The sequence below is a fragment of the Tetrao urogallus genome (assembly GCF_951394365.1).
Source record: "Tetrao urogallus genome assembly, chromosome: 7".
Lineage (NCBI taxonomy): Eukaryota > Metazoa > Chordata > Aves > Galliformes > Phasianidae > Tetrao > Tetrao urogallus.
Window position 1 is genome coordinate 18,187,086 of NC_136820.1, and position 23,623 is coordinate 18,210,708.

The 23,623-nt window shown below is 38.9% G+C and overlaps 1 protein-coding gene across 1 annotated transcript; it reads left to right on the forward strand.

Annotated features, from left to right (window-relative positions):
- Nucleotides 1-3,644: 3,644 nt before the first annotated feature.
- HACL1 (2-hydroxyacyl-CoA lyase 1) lies at nt 3,645-22,005 on the forward strand (the record flags this gene model as incomplete). Its single annotated transcript, XM_079537950.1, has 17 exons — nt 3,645-3,695; nt 3,769-3,873; nt 6,595-6,635; nt 7,854-7,934; nt 11,890-11,962; nt 12,465-12,542; nt 13,525-13,619; nt 14,059-14,171; nt 15,622-15,757; nt 16,558-16,663; nt 17,673-17,756; nt 17,987-18,088; nt 18,703-18,857; nt 20,159-20,317; nt 20,616-20,723; nt 21,390-21,576; nt 21,973-22,005. 17 exons carry the CDS (start codon nt 3,645-3,647, stop codon nt 22,003-22,005), a joined length of 1,707 nt encoding a protein of 568 aa, XP_079394076.1.
- Nucleotides 22,006-23,623: the final 1,618 nt, after the last annotated feature.

Here is a 23,623-nt window from a genome sequence, read left to right on the forward strand (position 1 = left end):
TGAGAGTTCAGTATTTGTTACCCGTGTTAAGTAGCATTAAGAAATTAAATGTTGGATATCACCAAAGATGAAAGAGCACAAAGGAGAGATGTGCTGATGTTAGATAGCGATGGCCTCCAGTATTCAAGATCAATTACCAACTTTTTAGATGTATTTCTTTTTTGGTAACGCTAATCCAGGAAAGAATGTGCTAAAATACTGTGTTTTTCAATCCTTGTGACCCGCAGCACCCTGACCATTCCAAAGCAAATATGACAAGCTTTCTCTAGCACTCACTGGGAGGAGTTCAATGGAAACAGAGACCAGTCTTAAACTGCTCCCACTTTTATTCATGTCACATCAAAAGTAGTTTTCTACTTAAAAAAAGGAAGTGCAGGCACACTAGCTTCAATTCCAGAATGAAAGGCAGGTGATAATCAATCCTCAATACTGGTACAGTTTTTCTTTCTTTCTTTGTTTTTTTCCTCTCATTTTTCCTAAATGCCAACTTGGCCAGTATTCAGCAGTGAGCAATTGGAAGTGTGCAGGAATCCATTCAGAAAGCATTTGCTAAGTACCATTTCAATTTAATCCACCTGGTCATTTCCACGAGCTCGTTTGAGAGCAACACAACCTGTGTAGGACAGGGAAACCAAAACCTTTGTGATTAGGCAACAGATTTGTTTGTGTAACGAAAACATTCTAGTATGCAGTAATGCCTGTCAGGGTCCAGGTGTGACTTAGCGATTCAGTGCCTCTAAGCTCAACGTTACGTTTGTTTTTCTTGACCTTTGACTGTGTGCCCATATATACATGACTTCAGCAGTGAACTTCAAGTTACCTAAAGCAGCATAAAAATAGAATACAGCACTGGCATCTCTGGAAACAGTTGTGTTAAGAATACTCCACTTATATGAATAGTTCTGACAGCGATGTACAGTAAGTTCCTCTCGCTATTCTACAATGCACTCCTCAAGGAAAGGAGTACTTAGGGGGACTGACATCAAAACCTGAGGCTCCAGCTTTGTCCTGCTCAACTCTCCGCTTTGCTAATGAAATCTGATTAGCATTTAGCAATACCCAGGTGCAAGAAAACATATAAAGCAGTAGCAGGGAGTAGTAGAGAGAAAGCCTCTCACTGTTATGGAAGCCAATGAAAATAAACACATTGTTGGACTTCAGTGACAAAACTATTTTTTCTATCTGACATCCCTTCAGAGCCAAAATGCCTATTTAGGACAGGAATGGGTTCACATCAGCCATTCCTTAACGAAGCTGTCAACTAAGATGTAATTAGAATTTTTTTCTACTAGCAATGGACAAACTTGCAGAGTTTCAGAACACAGGATTGAATTGCAGTGTATTAGATATGTCTTACAAGCCAAACATACTGACACAGAACATTAACAGGACACCAAAAAAGAAGGGGTTCACATCGGTATCTCGTTTCCAACAACCAGAAAATAAACCATGGCTGAAAAGTGAGAATTCTCCAGGCTTACTGGTGAAATATTTTTTAATTTCCCTAATGGACAACACTGTGCTATCTAACAAATCCTTTCCCTTAAGAGAGGATAATTTGTTTAGGACCTACAGAGCTGTCAGCTCACCTGAGTCACAACTCAAAAAAAAAAAAAATTAATAACCCAAAATGCTTTATAATTTTATTTCTTTTCCCCGCTCCTGTAATTTACACAATCTCTTGCCTGGCAGCTGTGCTTCACTATGATCACCTTACAAACCCACCTGCAGCTATTTCGTAGCAGTATTGCCAGCACGCAGTTGCAGTATATTCATTACAGCACTATACACAAAAGGTAGGAAGGCTGCTGTTTAAGTTCAGATGCTAATTCGTAACAATGTTTCCCCTGGTTACAGCATGGGATGCTTTTCTATTGAATCTATCAGAACCATCACTCTCAGCACAGTGAGAAAGTGCAGCACCCAGACACCAGTTCTACAATGACTTTGGAAACTTACCAGTTTGCCAACTCTCAGCACACACGGATCTATGCACAGAGCAAAGCAATGTACACTCTGCTTCTCAGCACTTTTATAATTAGAAGAATCTAACAGACTGTGAAGCAGCACTCATCCAAGTCCTCTTAAGTGAATAACAGCAAATGCCTGGTAAGCCGTAGTAACAGTGATAACTACCAGGCAAGGTACTGACTTTGCTAAGAAATAAAAGTATTTTTTTCAGTTAAATTATGCTCACAAGTTATTCAATGTTGCCGATGTTCATGCATAGGTTGCTCCAAAAGTAATGCCTTCTATTCATTTCCATACAACAAAGAGCACATTAAAATTATTTGAGCAGATTATTAGCTAGAGAAAAAAAAAAAAAAAAAAAAAAAAAAAAAAAAAAAAAACACACCACAAAACACTTTTTTCAACATAGTCATCATCACAAGCAGTGCATTTTCAACAGTGATGAACAAGAGCCTGCATGCCATGCTGAATAAAGTCTCCACCAGTAGAGGCAAGTCCATCTGTGTCCCCAGCAAGCTTTGAGACACAGAAGTTAACAGAATAATAACTTACAGTGACCTGCTGCTGAAACACACCAGCACTGCCTCACCATGCTTGCATCCACTGGTTGGTCTCTAAAAATGTTCAACAAGCACTGATCAGTGTCAATGGGTGCCATTTTTCCTGCATGGGGGAATTCAATTCCACGCCTTCACTTCCATTCCACATCCACACTTCCATGTCAGATGCTATTTGTCAGGCTGCCCCTGTGCTGCCATCTGTCACATGGCAACAACATGGAATGGAATATTGGTGGGAAAGCTCAACTTCTGCTGCCATACCACCAACATCCACCTCTGACATCGCTGGGCAACATCGTAAAATAGGAGGCACTACTTTCAGAGCAGCCTCCACATAGCTACACAAGCACACAAACGTGGATCTAAAGAAGTGACTGATCTCCCACTAACCTTTTTCTTTCCCCACTGACTCCTCCCATCCGCTGATTTTGAATCCCCTGCTATCTCTTAACACTTAATTACGTGTTTTTATGGTGTTTTTCTTTTGGCAACGCAACGCTGTCACAGCTCGGTGTAAGCACGCCTCCTGCTTCCATTCCTGCTAAGCGTTCGTTCCGTAGGTAACAGGTTACGTAACCTCGCTCTGGCTTCTTGCCTTTTACCCGCGGCCGGACTCAGCGCTGCCATGCTGGGCCCCAGCAAGCCGGGACGGCAGCACCGGCAGCGCACGCCGCATCACTGCAGGACCGTACGAAGCCGGCAGCACCGGTTACGCGGTGGGCAGGGCACGCCAAGCAGGGCCTCGCTCTATACCTACGCTTCTCCTCACGAGCACGGCAACGGGGAGCCCCGCACCCCAACCCACCTGTCCTCCGCCCCGCTCCGCGCCACAGCTCAGCTCCGCCCTTTGGCGCTGCCGTTTAACGGTCGCGCACGCGACGCGCTGCAGTCGCCCCCTGCCGGCACGGCCGCGCGCGGCGGCGGCCGTCTCCCGCCCTCTGATTGGGTGCCTGCTCTAGCCAATAGGAGCCCTCTCACCGCCCGCCCGCTGGGTGAGAGGCGGAGACTCGTCTCCTTTAATCCCGCCTCCTCCGCTGCCTCATTGGCTGGGTGGCCTACCGGTCACCGCGCGGCCTGCGGCGCTCCGTCTTCCTGCTGTGTCGGAGCGGCAGCATGGAGGAGCTCAGCGGCGCTCAGCTTATCGCTGAGGCTCTCAGGGCGCAAGTAAGAGCGTGGGGCTTATGCTTTCTAAGCCGTCTTTTGGGAGTCGTTCTGATCTCTAACGTTTCCGTTCTAGAATATCGAGTACATGTTCGGCGTTGTCGGTATTCCGATCACTGAGGTGGCAGTTGCGGCACAGGCAGCTGGAATCAAGTACATAGGGATGAGAAACGAGCAGGCTGTAAGTATGCCAGCTTAGATCCCAGGTGTCACGAGTTAGCCTTAGGGACTGTTTTGATGGCATGACGCTGGTTTTGCGTTTGGTTTTTGTTTTATTTCCCAGCAGCATCAAGTTTATACCTGGCTTTCAAGAACTGCTTATAGATCGCTCCTGGATGGCTCACAGATGACCTGCCAGCTTTCCATGCTTCGATTTTCACCTCTGTTCTTGTCAGTCTTCCTTAGCTGGCAGCAGAGAACAAAACATTTCTTTCTCTCCTGAACCAAGTGGCCGTGAGCTGTGTCTTTCTGCTGTCTAACCCCAGCATTGTTATATTAATGAGTGTGAGGACCTGGAGAGGAATATGTGCCTCTACGTGGAAGATCAGTCTCTAACATGAGAGAGGCAAATACATACTGTCATGTTTTAAAGGTACATTTGGTTCCTTTGAAGGATTAGGATTTTGATATTCTTTATATTCCCATAGGTCATTTAGCAGCTATTCTAACTTCAGTTTTAGTTATTAACATGATTAAAATTAGTTTAGTAGTAGTGTCTGTAATTAACAGAGAAGATTGCGCTGCTAAATTAGATGCTTTCCTACTTATCACTGCTTATTAGACTATTTTCTGAGAACAAAGAGACAAGAAACATCTTTCTCTATAAATCATAGAATCATAGAATGGCTTGGGTTGGAAGGGACATCGAGGATCATCAAGTCCCAACCCCCCCCCGCCTTGGGCAGGGATGCAAGCTGCTAGATGAGATTGCCAGGGCTCCATCCAACCTGGCCTTAAATATCTCCAGGGATGGGGTATCCACAACCTCTCTGGGTAGCCTGTTCCAGCACCTCACCACTCTCAGCAAAAATATTCCATTTACTTCCAGTAAATAGTGACATATTTTTGCTTAGGGGAAGAACAATATTACAAAGACTTGCTGCAGTGTCAAAATGTTGAGATTTCTTTAATGGCATCTTGTGATGGTTTTTGTTTTCTTGATTGTCCTCAGTGGAGAATTTGGCAGTGAAGAGAGCAAGATCCTTGTACACACAATATATTCAGTGTACATTTAATATTTATGCATCATAGTTCTAGTTGTCCAAGTTTATTAGTTGTATTGTTGTGGTGCTTGTGTGTACAGCTCTGTACTTCCTGTGTAGGTAAAGGTAGATGTCTGTAATCTGAGATGTATGGAAATCAGATGCACACCTCATTTTAAGACTAGCTGTAGCAAAAGCACATTTGCAGAATAAACTGTTAGATTAGAAATATCAGACTAAAGCATGAAGTTGAAAGCTCATTGACACTGTCAATTATTTGCAGCTAATCTCCCGTGGCCTGCAACATGGTACGTATGTGCTAGTAGTAGTTTAACTCATGTCCCACTTGGCCCTTGAACACTGGGTGGTTATGTTGCAACTCAGTAGGGGCGTGAGTCTTTGCCTGAGTAATTACAGATTGCTGTGATAGATTCAGAAGATTGATAGGTTAGTTTTAAACTTAAAAAAAAAATTTAAAAAAAAAAACCCTATTCATTAACACACATTGGTAATGTTTACCTCTTTAACAATAGTTACCACTAGATACTTAAAGCAGTCTGATTTTGAGAATCATATCCTATTTATGTCACGAGTATCCAATATACTGTAACTAGTGCAGATGCTCATAGCTGCCAAGGATTGGCAGAATCTTGAGAATTCTTGAGAATCTTCCAGTAAAAGGAAGGAAGCAAAACAGACCTCTGTTTTCAACCCCCGTTAGATTCACGATCTCATTTTGTACAATCTTTCAGCCTTTGAACAGTTTAGAACCCTTGGCCTTCCTGTCTGAACTATGGACAGCGCAATACTGGATGGGTGTTAATTTCTCAGGTCAGGACAGGTGCCTTCCCTGTTACACATCTGGGTTTTTTGGTCTGTTTTGCTGGCTTTTATTTTCCCAAGCTGAGGCACTGCCACTTTTTCTAAAGCAAAAGCACAGCCTCCCCAGCTCTCAAAGCAGCACTTCTGCATTGGCCAGTAATTGGCCATCAGCATAGTTGTTTACTATTCTGGGACCCCTGCTTTCAACCTGTAGGTTGAAAGGCCATATTTTCAAGGCCTGTAATTAATCTGTTCATTGTAACAGAATCTGACATCACGTACTAAGCATGAAGCTCAGGTTAGTGCAGCAAGATTTTGCAACACACTGATTGGAAGTCCTACTGCCAGTCCCAGTACATTTAGCATAAGGGGCTGCAGGGCTGCTCCTTGACATGGCAGTATTGTTTTTACTGGACCAGTGTGTACAAAAACACTTAAATCTGGTTTACTAGTTACGTTATGTTAGTTTACTTGTATTTGAGTTGAAAACAGGCTAGTATTTAATTAAACCCTCCTTGTCTAAGAACAGCAGTCCTCTGCTTTGGCTATCTTTCAAACCCAGTGTTAACATGAGTGGTTTCAAATTTGAAGTCCAGTGCCTGTATCTGTTCTACCTGCATTTCTTGCTCATGTTAATTTTAAGGTTAATGGACTTGATGGTCTGTAGTGTCCCTTCCAACTTGAGATATTCAATGATTCTATAAGCACATCTTTGTAAAGGGAAGGGCAAAGGGCTGCTTGACATTCTATTTAAGCTGTAATTATCAGGGAAACATCTTTACTTGCTTAATTTCAGTACTGCTGTTGAATGTTATTTACATACCATGAAATGTGCACGTGTTAATAATAAATGTATAACTCCACAATATTTTCCATAGGCTTGTTACGCTGCATCTGCTGTTGGATATTTGACTGGCAGGTAAATTCTATATTTATCAACATTTATAATGATATAATTTGTATCAACTATATTATATTCAACAGAAGCTTGGTTTGGAGTTGGGTTTTTTTTTAGTGTGTGCAGATGTAGAACAATTAAAATGAAACATCAGTTTTAAACTATTTGTCAATACAGTTATCAGTATTGGTACGATTCAGGGCAGGAACAAAGAGATGCTAAAAGTCGTGTAATACTGTGAATCTTATAACTGCCTTAAATTTTTCTCTTTTGGTTTCTTATGAGTAGTTTAACACTGCTGTATGAAGGGCAGAACTAACAGCCATTGTTTGTTGCAACTTGGTAGACTTGCTCTGCTATACCTTAGTCTTGTCATATCACTCAACAAACACCTTGTTGATACAGAGACTAATTACATGGTTGCCTGTTTATCATGTGCTTCTCCTGACACGAAATGCTGGATTTTCCTCTTCTGCATTTTGCTCTTAGCGCTGCTGGGAAGCATTCTGTGGCCCGTGAAATGAAGGGTATTGCTGTTTGGGTATCCTATGGATTTTTTTCCTGAAGTCAGCAACTGGTGTGCATTTACAAATGCAGACTTGATGCAGATGATCAATCCTTTTCCTATCTGCAAGTATTAGCACTGTTTTGAGGTTTTTCTTCCTTTCAGTAATCCTCTAGAAATAAGCTTTTCTTTTTTTCTTATTCTCATATCTACATAGCCCACAGGACTGTTGGAAAATGCCCAGTAATTAGAATGATGATTTTTATCTCTTTATCTGGAATAAGACATGCCTGTGCTTGATTTAGACTATAATAAAGTCTGCTTTGAGTCAGATCCTTGTCTCTCCTCGTGAGCTCTTTTTGTTGATACCCAGTGCTTACGTGGAGTTGAGACAACTTAGGTGGCTTACCAAATTCCACATGGGCATTAAATAAAAAAAACAAAGTGCTGCGTAATCACGATGCTAAGTATGATAAGCCACCATATGTTTTGGACCTGTCTGTGGGTAGCACGTGACAACTGTTCCCTTGCTTGTTTATTTGCACTGGTAAAGATAAATAATTTCAGATTGCATTATTAGTCCTTCCTACAAATCCCACGTTGTTCATGCATTTTGACAACATGAATAGAACTTTAATATCTTATTTTTCAACATCTTACTAATTTTTGTTTGTGATTAATTGGATGTTTACTGTACTCACTTTCCTTTTTTCTTTCTTTATTTTTCTGTCCAGGCCGGGAGTATGTCTTGTAGTTTCTGGTCCAGGTTTTTTACATACCCTTGGTGGGATGGCAAATGCAACCATGAATTGCTGGTAATTTAATTCCACTTTCTCTTTAAAACTCTTCACTGTTATTTGGTGTAGATATTGAGCTCTGCACTATTTAGTATATGACCTTCTTTTCTTCTTGTAGGTAGCGAGTAGTGAATTCTTCATTTGTGCCCCCTAAAAGTAACTTAGTTCAGCTTTTTGTATCCTCATGGATAAGTTTTCATTTTTGTCCTACCCTAGTATGTGTTTATTAAAAAGTTTATCAATATACCTTATTACATGGATGCATTTGAAAATGAAGGTAAAATACAGCCTGTAACGCTTTACTGAGTTTTGGAAGAATTTCAGAGTTTTTTCTATATTTGAGAGTCATAATTCTTATGAATTACTGTATTTTCCATATTTCATACACAAACAAATTGACAACTGCACTGTTAAAAATCTGCATTTGCTCCCCACACAGACATTTTGAGGGGTGACTAAGCACTGAATTAAGTGATGGTATAGAGCGATAGCATTTACTCCCACAAACCTTCACTGAGATGTGGCAACCTTAGCTGGTCTGCCCCTAAAAGCTGTTGAGAATGCTGCACGAAGTACTTGGGCAGAAGCTGTGTAATACCACGTACGTGTGACCTGGAGAAATAGGTTAGTAATGGCTGATTGGAAAGGGAGGGTTGGTAATGGGAGCTCTGCTAAACAAAGTCTCTGACACTGAAAAAAGTTCTGCAGTGTTCAGGCTTTTTCTTTTTTCAATTTGTCAATAGTTATTGACCAAAGTTTTGCTATCCCTATGTGACTTCAGATAAATAAGTTTTTCTTTTGAACAGTCATGAATTTGGCAATAAGAAGAAGTGTTTATGGTGCTTGTTGATGAGTTTACAGGACATGTTGCTCTTTTCACTCAAGCTGATTCTTGTATGAGATAAGCCCTGTTTACCCAACTTCATCTTGTGTAAGCCTCTATTCTTGGCAAAAGGATGAGGGAGTGACTTGTTTACTTGAAGACACTGTAGTAAAAAGGAGATGGGTTTTCACTGAGCAAACCACAATTTTTGAACAGGCATTTTTCCATTAGTCCCACCAGTCTTGCCTTTTGCCTGTTACGAGCCTCAGGGAGAGAAATAAGCATACATGAGAGCTAAATTCAGCTTTATGAAAGTAACTTTCCTTGGCTCTTTCATTATTCAGAGCTTCCACTGAATGTTAGAGTCTCAAAAGTGTTTTCACCTTTTCAGTTGGCATTCCTGGTGAAAGACATGGTGCTTTCATTCAGAGAGGAAGACCAGTGATTTTTCTGTGGAGTTTACTGATGAGGTTTCTAGTCTGTTTCACTAGACACAGCATGGAGGCTTGGTCAAACATTAAGGAGATAAGGTGTTAGAAGGGAAGAGAAGCCAGGAAGGAGAGGATCACTTCATTCAGTAGAAGCTGTTCCTTACTCCTGCTTAATGTGATGATGAAAACATGAGACATGCTAAGGTGTGTGGTTATACCAGTCTAATTCTCTGTCATGAAAAGGGACGTAGGCCCAAATATTCTCCCCTCATTGTATGGCAAGATTAGAGTTCACTGTTGTGTCTTGTGACTCTGGCGATATACCTGGTTTTGTGACATGCTGCTGTGATCTGAATTTCAACTGGCTTCTCACAGAAGTGGGCTAATAGCTGAACTGGCCCCAACGGTTCTGACTTTAGTAACTAAGTGATAGTCCTTAAAGCTCAGTCTGAGTTATCCTCCTCAAGCCTGGAAACCCATTCTTCTGATTCCCCTCTGTTTAGCTCCTCTCAGGTGAAAAAACTCTTATGGATTGACTGGAAGAAAGTCAAGCACTGACTGACTGAATAGAAGTGCCTTAGTTTACCATGAAAGCTTGTCCCACCAAGCTGTCAGGCATGTAAATCAAGACAACTAGGTTGCAAGTGGGGCCTTGGTAAGCTACATTTCCGAGGGTAAAATGTGTTAAAAATTACCTACAGCTCTGCCACCTTCTCTCCTGCCTTATTCGGAGTAAAAGTGTTTGTATTTCAGGCTGTAAAAGTAGTCAGCAAAAAATAGTTTGCAATAGTTTTAAGATTTCATTAGACTGGCATGGTGCAATACTGTTCTTTACCTGAGGTTGCAGTTGAAATGTTTTTTCAGTTTACATAAGTTCTTCATTTGCAAATCCATAATGCTTGGTGCTCTTATTAGTTTAATTGTAGACATTGTTCTTCCTGCTTCACTGTTTGGACTTAATTAAATCTAACTAGCAGTAACAAGCACTGCTCTTAAAAATGCATACTGTTGGACCAGAAGTATAGTGTGGTGATCACATAGAGTGAAACCTTTATTTCTGGTTGCATTTATGTAACTCAAGCTCAAAGAGGGTAGATTTAGGTTAGATATAAGGAGAAAGTCTTTTACAGTGACGGAGGTAAGATACTGGAACAGGTTATCTTGTGTTGTAGTTGATGTCCTGTCTCTGGAGACTTTCAGGGTGAGGCTGGATAGGGCCCTGGGCAACCTGATGTAGCTGTGGATGTCCCTGTTCATTGCAGGATTGCTAGGTGGTCCTTAAAGGTCCCTTCCAACCCAAGGATTCTATGATTCTAAGATTTCAAGCAGAGCGAGATCTTTTTGTAGTATAACTGTTGGGGCTTGCCATGTTAAAGAGATAACATTCTCTTCATTGTATGTGTATATTGTATATTGGGACTACTACTCCTAAATAGAATTTATTTTGTTTTATTTATGAGAACTTTTAAATAAAAAGAATTGAAAAAGAGAAGTGAAAGGAATGTAAAGTTTGTTGCAGTGAAACAGACTGATTGTATATGGATAGAAGTAATTGTTTTGCTGGGAGGAGAGGGGGAAAAAAAACAACCAGTTCATCAGCGGAATAAAATATCTATGAAGTATTCACCAAATGCATTTTCCATAAGGATTTGTAATAGAAGTGAGACACAGCCTGAAGTTCTAATCTCACCATGTCCAGGTATTCAAACTGAGGTTTAATTTGTGGCATAGTCTGAATACGAGACTTGGATCTAGATAAACATATCCTAAAATCTTAGGAGTGTCTAAATTAAGGTCTATGCTTCGAGTGTGCTGTTAATGTTTCATCTTAACGCATTGTATATGTAAATGCAATCAAAGGAAAGGCTGTGTCTGAGGAGAAATCATTTAGAAGCCTGAAAAACTAGGCTTGAAACATTGGGTCAGTGCTTCAGTTCAGTATGGATGAATATGCAAATTAATAAGAGAGCTTTCTCTTCTTGATCCAGCATTTAGCACTTTAGGAAGTTCAGTTTTGACCTACAAACTCAATGAGAGACCAATTTTCATTCACCGTGGGATAATGATTGTGTTTTGTGGAACTGACAACAAAAGTGTTTTAATGTGGAGTGTATTACTCATATTGTAAGCTAGCACCATGTTTCACACATAGTTGTAACCAGTGTAAGAACAGTGCCACTTATAAACCTGTTAGGTTTTTGTTTGTCTCCTTGGTCTTTGGAGATTTTTTGAAGTAAGAACTGAATGCAAGGAGAAGAGCTGTCAAATACTCAGTTAATTTCTGTTGCATTCCAGGTGGTATGCAAAGAAAATTAATTCTGAAAACATCACTTCCTACTGTGTTTCTCAGTTCTAGTGTTTCTGCACATTACAGTGTCTCTTGCAAACAAATCTTAGTATTTGTTGTGAGAGAAATTGTCATTTCTCTCCAACTATTTTCTCACTTATGCTACCAAATGAATTAAAGTAGCTAGCAATATGAGATTTTAGAATTTTTATGCGAGATGGAGATCATCTCATATGGCCAGAAAGTCCTCAAACTGGTGAACCAAAGGATGCTAGGAAGTCAAGCATTGTGTTTAGGATTTACTCCTGTAGTATGCTGGTCATTTTCTATTCCTGCTGAGGTCTCAACAATATTAAGATTTGATTATAAAGTAAGTTTGCAGATGTGAGTGCAGTTATAAAAATATATGTATGCATGTTTATACTTTCCTAGGCCTTTGATTGTAATTGGAGGCTCTTCTGACAGAAATCAGGAAACCATGGGAGCTTTCCAGGAATTCCCACAGGTACGCAGACATTTCCATTTCTCCAAAATGGCTTCAGTTAAATAACTGGTGATATTTTTCCTTAGCATGGGAGTAAGAACCCCAGACGCTGGCATTTCCTAGCAGATTTGATAATGCTGTTGACTTGCTCCATCTACTGGTTTAAAACTGTCACTGTGTACTTCACCGGACCAATTGGAATTTCAGCCATGCTAGAATTCGTGCTGGGTTTTAGATTCTCAGCTGGGATAAATCACCCTTGTCTGTCTCATCTGAGATGAAAGAAAGCAAAATAAACTTTCCAAGAAAAAGAAACCGCTGTCTGGAAACAAATATGTAAGAGCCTCAAGAAGAAGTATAGCTTGCCAGTTTATACCACAAGAGGAACTGCATTTTTCTGTGTGGCATTTGACACCTTGTTGCTTTTAATTTGACCTTTTTTCAATTTATTCATGTTGAAGCAAGTTGGAAAGGACTGAATTACGTTGATAAATCAGTGTAATGGTTATATGCATTTCTTTAGGTTGAAGCTGCTAGACTGTATAACAAACTATCTGTCCGTCCAAGCAGCCTGGAAGTCATTCCTGCTGTTATTGAAAAGGTATGAAAAAGTACTGAATTAACAGCAGAACACCAAGTAGATGACTCCTACTGCATAAGGTCTCTGGGGTTTTTGTTGTTTTCATTTGTTTGCTTGTGTGTTTTGGGTTTTTTGTTTCTTTGTTTTGTGAAGTTGTGACTACAACTACTTCGATCCTGCAAATGTTTGGCAGTGGTTAACTGAGTAAGATCACAACCAGAGAGGTTCTTGTATTGGTAGCGCTATCGAATATGTTAGGAATAGATGCTGGTCCTGTCTGATATTTATTTTTATGAGAAATGCTTTTAGGGAAATGTGCAAGAACTAGAAATACAACACCATAAACTTCAGCTCTGTTAGCTCTCAGGCTCTTCTATGAAGTGCTTTCATTATGTGAAGGAGATTTGGAGGGATGGGGGTGAAGATGGTTACATTTAGTTTTGGGGGCGTCTTTTTCACTTGTTTGCTGGCTTTTTTTTGTTTGTGTCTGCATGAGAGAAAGAAAGGTTCTTATCTTTGTGCTTCAGAAAGAGTTAGGAAAGTCTCTTATTTCTGTAGTAACGCTTCAACCACGTCAGCCTAAATTCTGCAGGCATCATAGCTGTTTTCAGAAGTGCAAATTCAGCAGAGTGTTTACCTGTAAGAAGAACTAAGAACGTAATAGAAGATAGTCATCTTGTTTTTTTTCTTTGTTCATGCTACTTGAAATAAAAAGTCGGCATAAAAGTTTACTTTAGTGTTTCCAAATACAACTGCTTATAATACAGTTGTCTTATGCCAAATTAATTAAAGAATATGAATCTAGTACTGTTTACAGACAGAAATGCAAATAACAATCAAACCTTAAATGAGTTGGTATAAAACAATCGAAGGGAATTTTCCCTGTGATGATTCAGTAATCTTAAACAGTGTGTTCCTTCACTGCAGACTGTGATCTTCAAACTTAGAGGTTTCTAACAGCCGTTCAAACAGTGGTTAAAATTCTGATCATCTTTTTTTCTAGGCTGTAAGAACCAGTATATATGGCCGCCCAGGTTCCTGTTACATTGACATACCTGGGGATTTTGTGAATCTTCAGGTGAATAAGAGCTCTGTCAAGTGCGTACAGCTTACATTTAGTTTCCTGTAGTTTTAAGTTGCTTTGCCTTAGGAAAAAGATAACAACAAGAGATTAAATGTTTTGCTATAAGGTAGCAATAATAACATCAAAAATTCAGCCTTGAATTTTAACTTTCAGTTATAGCATGTGATATGGATTGTAGTTTTTGTTGAAATGTGTGAAAATAAATGAATTCCTATGATGGTATCTTAGTCGCATCGTTTCAGAGATTCACAGATTGATGTATGTTTCTTTAATCGTGCAAGTAGCAACAAAAACTTCAGAATCTGTTTTAAAGATATGCTTGTCCTGTTCTGATAAATTCTGTGGGTAATGCAGGGATTTTTGTGCTAAACAATAGGTTTTATTTTTTGTTATTCCTTGTTTTGATTTTTTTTTTTTTTTTTTTTTTTTTTTTTTTTTTAAACCTGCTTCCAGGTATGTAGAATGCTGCCCACCCCCTCCCATCAGCACAGCTGAGCAGTCTGCTGTATCTGAAGCAACATCTATCATTGCTCATGCCAAGCAGCCTTTGCTAATCATTGGAAAAGGTAGTATGCTTTGACTGTATAAGTGCAGGATGAGAGCAATGACTAAAGATATTTCTTTTCCCCTCCACTGTACGTTCTACATAAAAACATTGAAATCTGACGTTAAAATCTTCTTTTTTTTTTTTTTTAAAGCATTTTATTTTGTTCTGTTTTTCATGTATGTTAAAAGAAGAATCAACTTATGAAATGCAAGTTAAAAAACAAACAAACAACAACAACAAAAAAAAACCCAACAACCAGATAACCGTGTTCTTAACTGTAGAACCAGTAGTACAGGAAGTTCAAAAGTTCCAGGCGAATTGTATCAGAATACAGAAGTGATATTCTCTACCATTGTCAAGAAACAAATTAACCAAAGGTCACTTTCCCATGTGGACTTACTGCAAGTGCCAGGCTGTCTGTCATGAAGCAGCACAGCAGATGTTGCTGTTACTGCTGCTTTGTAGATTTTCCATCGTACTCTGCCAGTGTATTTCATTTCTGAAAGGGGAGTGTCCCTAAAGACAGGGGATAATTATTTTCTGTGCTGGTTCACTTATTTTAGTCACTTCTTCTGGAATGTCAATCCACGCAGGGGCATTTCTATGAAAGATATGGGTTCATTAGGGAGCAGTAGAACTGAAATAACCAACTAATTTCACCCACACAGTTCTTCTTCAGACTTTGGAATAATCTGCATCTCAGAAAAAGGTTCTGTGTTTAACCAGAAACTGAAATAATTGAGATTGGATGGGTCTTATTATTAATTAGGTAGTGAAACAGTAGATAGTATTTCAGAAGAGGTTGGTTTGTATTTTCCTTCCTCTGACTTGATACATGTGAATTAACGGCTGTTCTGTGATAGGTAGAAAGCTCAATGTGTTTTGTTGATGTCAGCAATTGAGAAATGCTGTTTTTTCTTCAAATGTAATCAACAGATGTGTCCAGATATTCTTTTATATATATTCTTGTTAGTACAAACTCATGGACTTAAGCAATGGCACAGGGACCAGTCAATTCTCAGCTGTCTGGGCAACCTTAATTCAGCTGTTTGTACTGCAGAAAGCACCATAGTAAATGTATGCACAAATACCTATCTTCAAATTTTTTTTGAGCTTCTCCTGTTTTCATTAAAGGCTTACCGTAGACGTGCTGGGGTAGATCGTTATAACACCTTGTGATACAAGGCCATAAACAGGGCAAGCAAAAAAGGACATGATGTGACACAAATGCCATCTCCCATTGTTGCTGCAGAGCTCTCTGTACTGTAATACAGAACTTCACCTATGGGAAATGTGAAACCAAATACCTCTTTTTGGTGTGTTATCTTTTGAGTTTTCCAGAGTGAAAAATAACAGACAGCTTTCATAATGGGAAGTGCTACTCTTTCTGCCACTAATGTAATCTAATTGAAATTCAGGTGGATGCAGTAGGTTTCTGTAGTGTTAAGCATCCCTTTTGTTTCATTCAGGTGCTGCTTATTCGCGTGCTGAAAACAACGTCAGAAAGTTTGTGGACCTTTCTGGACTGCCTTTTTTGCCTACACCAATGGCAAAAGGAGTAGTTCCTGATAACCATCCAAATTGTGTAGCTGCAGCAAGATCCACGTAAGTATAAAGCAAGACTTCTAACATCTGAGGAAACAACTGGGAATTGGGGAGGTATACATAAGAAATTGTTTCAGCTATATTTTATACTTCATTATAGAGCTCTGAGGATCTTGCTTGAAAAGAAGCAACAAATTTAGGTGTATTGCTTCTGACAATGCTTAAAATGCTGGCCAGGAAGATAATTCATCTGAGAGATAATATTCTGTAGCTAATAAAACCTATGTTGTTATCATGCATTTCATGACGTTAAAGGAAACTGATGAGCAGTTTATCTGAAATACTTAGCTTAGTGGTCTAGAAAAACTATTAGGCTTTTATTTTAACACCTTAAACAGAACGTAAGATGCTCACATTGCAGCTCAAGTTCTGCTGTCTGCTATATTTGCATGGTGTTTGCAGTACACCTTTTACAGAACAGAAGCGGGGAGCAGTGGATGTCAGCACAGTGAGATGGTGGGTGGCAAAACACTGTTCATAAACAGTGGGTCACTTCTGCTGGTGCAGATGTCTATGAGCACAGTGTGCAGGCTCATGTTCATTGCTGGCAAAAATGCATGGCTAATGGTGGTGACTATGTCAAAAATAGTGTTCTGTAGCTGAGATCTTGCTCTGTCATGTAGTGTTCTACTGCTCTTTGCATCTGTTGTAGTTTCCATGGATATAAATAGGAATTACTTTCTAAGCAACCTATGTATATTCTTGTGCTTACTGCAATGGTTAGGATTACTTGTAATTTTGAAAACACTGTTAAATTTATCAATAGTTCTTCCATCTAATTCTCTTATTTACCTTGGTAGGGCATTACTACATGCTGATGTAATCATCTTGCTTGGTGCAAGGTTGAACTGGATTTTGCATTTTGGACTTCCACCGAGGTTCCGACAAGATGTAAAGGTTATTCAGGTGAGGAAGAAAACAGTTGTCAGTTAAAGGATGTCCTCTGTGTTCCAGCATTGCCTACAGTAGTTTTTGCTAATTATTTTGGTAGCGTAGTTCATGTGAAAAATACTGCCATGCAGACAGTGCAGTTGAGTGCATACAGGTGTGGTAGTTCTGTAGAAATAGTTCTGATTTCTTTAATTTTTATTTAGTTTTTACTTCCTTGCATTTTTTCAAAAAATGGTTACAAAGTTTTTCCAGCTATTAAGGACCTAGTGTTGGTGTCGTGGGAAGAGCAGATGCTTGTGTGCAATTGACTAATGCAGGATTAGACTCAGGATGTGTATGTGATATTTGGAGCACTGGAATTTCAATGATTGAAAACAAAATGTCCGGAAATTTGAAACCTTTCTCACTGTTTGACTGCCCTCAGCTGGATTTTTTCAAAATACAATTAGCTTCAGATTCAGAGTCAGTCAGTCTTTGCAACAGCTCAGTCACTCAGTAATGCTCATGGGAAAAGAGAAGGAAAGGCTGTTTAACCAATTAATTACTTGGAAGTGTGCCAGCTCATAGAAAAGTTGTTAAACTGATTATGCCCTCAAAATCTTCTCTTGTAAGAGTCTATGACTGAGAAGAAGTTGGCTTACTTTGATGTGCCTCTCCAGCTTGCAGTGGTCTGGAGCTTTATCTCGGTTTCCCGAGGAGTAGCAAATTTTAAAGTAGAATTCCTTTTGACTTTTCAAATCAATATATCTTTTTATGTTTTCTTTTTCTTAAAAAATAAATAAATAAATCTTAAAACTACTTTTTAAGCTCATTTATAGTTGGTTTTTAACTGTCAAAGGTGGATATTAAAATTTTATTTTCAATAAAAAACTTCCTGATGTTGTTTCAGTGAAAGAGAAAGAAGACTATCTGGCCAGAACAAGGTATAAAAAGAGTCAGACAATGTTCCTCACTTGAACTGGGGAAAAAAAAATATCCCTTTAATATCTTTAAGTTAATGGTAGTCTTTCTTTTTAAAATACAGATTGATATTTGTGCAGAAGAGATGGGGAATAATGTGAGGCCAGCTGCAATGTTATTAGGTGATATAAACGCCATAACTAAGCAGGTAATGTAATGTCAGATGTCTTCCTGTTTTTACTGTAGTTGTCTCTTACATAATTTTTAAAAAAAAAAAAAAAAACCATACGAAGAAGCCTTTTTTTCGTGCAACATTTTCATGCTTTGCATCTGGTTTAGTGGTAAAGATTCTGATTTGTGCAGGCATAACATTCTTGATGCGTGTGGTATTTTTAAATACGTTGAAAGAAATCTACATCATCTCAAATATTCTTCCAGCTTTTAGAAGAATTCAGCAAAAGACCTTTGAAATATCCCTCTAATTCAGAGTGGTGGAAGAGACTAAGAGAGAAAATGCTGAACAATGAGGAAAGATCAAAGGTAGTATTATGTTAAACAAATCCATTTTCTCACCTTAAGAGGGACTGATACACAGTCAGTTTTATCACTGCTCTGTTCTCAAACTCCTCATTTACTTTGGACATCACACAGAATGGATTAATTCTTTGTTTTCCTCTGTAACTGTGCTGTTTAGCAAGGCTGGTGGCAGCATAATCTATGTCAAATGCAAATAGCTTTTAAAGCCAAGATGCCACAGACACTTAGAATGTGTCTAGCTTTATACAACTCGTATTCTTAATGATGCACTTTTCCAAAGTGGATTTTTAAGTAGATTAATTGCAGCAGATCACCCTTCAGAACTATCTCCCAGTACACAGATGACAGTGTTTAGACTGATCAGCAGTGGAACATGTGGTTGAAAAAAAAAAATCATGCATCTCTCAGATTAAACTGCCAGCCAAGGGAGCAGGTTGCTGACCACAGTGAGCCTCAGATAAATATGTTGTGTCACCAGAATAGGTAAAGCAGACCTGGAAGTATAGCATGGAGGTCCAAATAACTTCATCCCTACCTAACATAGTACATTTCTATTTCCATAGTATTATTTACATGTCTCAGTTCTTCACCTTATTCTAGATTCTTTTATTTTTAAGGATTTAGCATTACAAAAATCCCTGCCCATGAATTATTACACAGTCTTTCATCACATCAGAGAACTGATACCCAAGGACTGCATTTTGGTAAGCGAAGGAGCAAACACCATGGACATCGGGCGAACTATGCTTCCTAACTATCATCCCCGTCAAAGGTGTGATATTTTCCTTGTTGTGGTGGCTCAACAGACACACACGCACACACACACACACACACACACACACACACACATATATATTATATTTATATATAAAACAAAAGCATTATGGTCCAGAATTTCTGTCATGCTTTTTAAAGACTCTAAGTAAAATAAATGTACGTATGTTGGAGAAGGTCTGAAGGATGTTATACACACCTATACTAATGTCCTTCTGTAGATTGTAATCGTTCTCCATGATCTGTCTGTGTAGTTTGCAACACAAGAGTGATAGTTTCTCTAGTTTCTTTGAAACAACACTTCAACAAACAGAAAAAAAAACGCCAGGAAAAGCGTAAGAGGAAGGACCTCACTTTGAAAATGGTGTTATACATTGAGCATACTTTCATGCAAATCTGCATGCTTAAGATGTAGTCACCCAAATTTGAAAGCACGGGTATGTCATTTTATGGACAGCTATCCCAAACTTATGATGATTATAAGTAGGAATTAAGTGCTATTTTTTTGAACAGGGAGGGGAAGAGCAAGTTCTGACTGTTGAAGTGATGCTTCTGATGTGACTGGGAAGCTTAGAGCCTTTTTTGTGAAATTAGCACTGAAGTCTTAAGTGACCCTAAAAATATTTATTTATAAGCAAAACAAAAACTAATCAACTGACCAACGAAACTTACTTCCAGTTAAGTTGGGGAAGAGTTTACATTTTTTTCCCCCTTTCATAAATAAGGACACAGTAATGTTAATTGTTGCCTTTTTCATACGGGATTGGACATATCTGAAAGCAAATTTTAAAAGCTAACCCTAGAATAATCTAGTTCTTCTTTTGTATCCATTATGTGCTTCTGATTGAAATGATCTAACTTAATTACAGACTGCAATTTGATTTCTAAAGTTGAACAGAAGGCTGAAGTTTGGACAGCATTATTTAATTGATGGCCTTCAGACTAAATTTTCAAGGAATTAAATATAGAAAGATTTCGTGTAGTCTGCCTATCTGTGGAGTAACCAAATGTTTTTTAAAATATTGTTACTATGCAAGTTAGGAGCGTGTAAGAATAGAGACTCTTTATTGGAATACTACTGGTGTATAATAGTTCTCAGTTTTAATTAGTTCTGGTATGTTTGTCTCAAGACATTTGCAGTCTTATCTGATATTTAACTGACTATTATCATCCATGTATCTGGTATCTCTGTACATATGTTTATGAGACATTATTTTAATAATCTGTGAGGAATTATTAAAAGTTGAAATAAAGCTTGAGTAGTTAACTTGGAAAGTAATTGTGCATTCTCACCCTTAGGCTTGATGCAGGAACTTTTGGAACAATGGGAGTTGGACTGGGTTTTGCCATAGCAGCTGCACTGGTGGCCAAAGACCGAACACCTGAGAAGCGAGTCGTCTGCATAGAAGGAGACAGTGCTTTTGGATTTTCTGGGATGGAAGTGGAAACTATTTGCAGGTAACTGCTTTTTTGCTCAGGGATGCCTTCTTCATATATTGCCAGTATCAATTAAACTAGAAGGCTGAGATGCTGCTATTAGACAGGGTGCGCTTAAAAACACATGAAAACATCCCAAAAATATAGAGAGTAGTTTTTCTGTTCTGCCATGTGATGAATAGATGATTTTTCAGATTGATGTGATAGATATATATGTATGTTCTATTAATCATCTTATTTTTACTAAAAAGGAATTCTTTTAATGCCTTAAGAAAAGGCGCAGGTATTTCCTAATTCTTCCAAATACATCTCTTTGTAGGTACAACTTGCCAATCTTGATTATCATAGTAAACAACAATGGGATCTACACTGGTTTGGATGCAGGCAGCTGGAAAGAGATGTTACAGTACGGAGATCCTGTTACAAGGTGAATGACTTCTAAGTATGTCTTGTTAATTAAAGTAGAAGTGGCCAAAATAGTCATTCTGTTTCACTTTTAATGCTTTGTGATCCAGATGGAAGTTTTTCATGAAGTTAATTTAGCCCTGGGGTAAGTTCATGTAAATAAGAACCTGTTACCAAAGGCGAGGAATTGCAGAATCACAGAATTGTAGGGGTTGGAAGGGACCTCCAGAGATCGAGTGCAACCCCCCTGCCAAAGCAGGTTACTAATATTACAGTAATATATATATTATACAAAGCAGGAACTAATATTCCAGACTATTGTTTGGACAACTGTATGGCAGAGAAATTGCACACTATGTCATCTCAGGTTCAAGCTCCATGGTATGGAGTTCATGTTTGGTCAACCTCCAACATGCCAGTCATCTCCAAAACTACCTGAGGCTTTTGTTTCAAGTCTATGTTGGACTTCCCTGTACAGGGGGAACTAGGCTAAAAGACTGCTGATGAGTGTCTCCAGATTAAAATGTAGCCTAATAGTGGTATAGGAAACACACTCCTCTAGCCCAGAAGAATTTATCAGGCTGGAACAATAATAATCTCATACTTGAAAATCAGTGCTAAAGTAATTAAATTTGTCAATCTGGCAACTCTTCCCTGCCTTTTATCAGAGGTTTCTATTTCTTCATAGTGTACCTCCTGTTTCCCTCCTTCCAAATGCACGCTATGAGCAAGTTATGTCTGCCTTTGGTGGTAAAGGATACTTTGTTAATACACCAGAAGAACTGCAGAATGCTGTGAAAGCAAGTTTGGCTGACAAGCGAGCACCTTCTCTTATAAATGTAATGATTGATCCACAGTCTGAAAGAAAGAAACAGGTATTTATGTCTTCAATTTTTTGTGAGCTTCATGTGGGGATACATCTTAAGTACTTAGGAAGCATCACAAAAGCTGCAGAGACCGTTGAGGTGATTGCAAGGCAAAAAGATTCTCTTCAGATATGGGAGATTTACACTGTGTTGTTTTTTTCCTTGTTTTTTTTTTTTTTTTTCTTCACTGCCTCTTACCAAAACCCAGTCTCTTTACTGTTACCAGAAGTAGCAGTTGTTCCTTTTCCCTCTTGACAAAAGGGGATAACTTTTTTTTGTGATCAGACATTGTGAAGTAGATTCCATCTGGTAGTTAATACATCTTTGTATCCTATTCCTCTTACTGTGTAACCATTCTGATGCATATTTTATTCTATTGTTGTTTTGGGTTTTTTTTGCTTCCAGGAATTTCCTTGGCTTACTCGTTCTAACCTGTAAAAGAAGATGAAGTTGGCCATGGTGCAAGACATGCATGAAGCAAAACTAAATTGGTTTCTGGAAGAGGAAACAATGAAACTCTTATGTAAACAGTGGAACAAAATGGAAATTAAAAATTGATATCAGAGTAATCTTTAAATGATGAAATTAAGTAACTGTGTAGTGAACAGGACACATTTTAATGTAAATCAGACTCCCTTGGCAGACTGCACAGAAATACGGATGATGAGGCTGCATAACTTTTCATTTACTCAAACTTATAGTCATCAAGATTCGTGAATTAAAATTTTAGGCGTTCTGGAAAAAGAGAGTATGCTGACACTTCTACACTGTTAGAAATACAGAAATTTTAGGCAGTCTGGAATTAGAGTAGCTTCGTTTTTAACTGGTGCTACTTGTTTTGAGACCTTATCCTGTGATTACTGAAATGAAGTATTGTGCAAGTGCTCATTGGAATAATTGTGCTTTGCAGCCAACTGGGGAAACAGTCACTTAATGATTTTACATGATGCTTTTTTAGCTTCTACTCCAGGTAGAAGCAGTGTGTCAGAAATAACTTCTTTACTGTAAGGGTGATGCAGCACTGGAGCAGGTTGCCTGGAAAGGCTGTGGTGTCTCCTTTTATGGAGATATTTATCTGGACAGCTACCTGTGCGACCTATTGTAGGGTACCTGCTTTAGCAGGGGGGTTGGGCTTGATGATCTCTTGAGGTCCCTTCCAACCCCTGCAATTCTGTGATAAGGACTGATTTTGTCTATTGCACTTGAGTTTGAGATTTTGAAGAGGGCAGATTGGTCTACTTGAGGCTTTATCTACTGCATCTTCATCTGTTGTTGCATCTGGCAACCTGAACTAGAGCTCACACTTTAAAAGGAGCTTTTTCTCTGTGCTTCTGTCACAGTGACCTACAGCCACTATACTTCTGCAGTACACTACCAAGCAGTTTACTTCATTTGTTCTTAAGTGCACTGGGAGGTTCTTTGTTGTTATAGATGCATAAGAGAAAATTCTGGCTCTGATTGGGTTTTGGTGTTTTCACTGTCAGTTATTTCACTAACATTAAGTGTTGCTTAATCAATCAGAGACATTTGGATGAATGAAGATAGGGACTGGGCTGGCACGAGATCCTTGACTACAGTTAGGTTTGCTGTAAAAAGCGAACCTGAGTTCTTAAACTTCAGTCTGGGCCTGGCAGGAGGCTGTGGATTACTATTAAGCAACATTATCTCCACACACTTCTCACAAGACAAAGATCACTGCAGATCACTGGAGATAAGATTATAAGTGCAATGTGTTTGGTGATATTCATAGTGCTGCATGGGTACTTGGGTCTATGAAGGTAATATCCACAGGATGGGTAAGAACTGCAAAAAGATAAAATCCACTGAGGAGATGCAACTCATGAGTAAGACAGGAGAGTTTTGTTCTGTGGGGCCTTCTGCAGGGAATGTGGAATGACATTGGATCTTGTCACAGATTTTCTTTCATTCTTCTTTCATGCTCTCCACAAATTGATTTTAATATGTTGCAGCAATTAAACACCCTGCATTATGGTGATTCAGAATGTCTGTAAAAGATAATGTTGGGACTGATCGGAGGGGAGATCATTTGTATTAG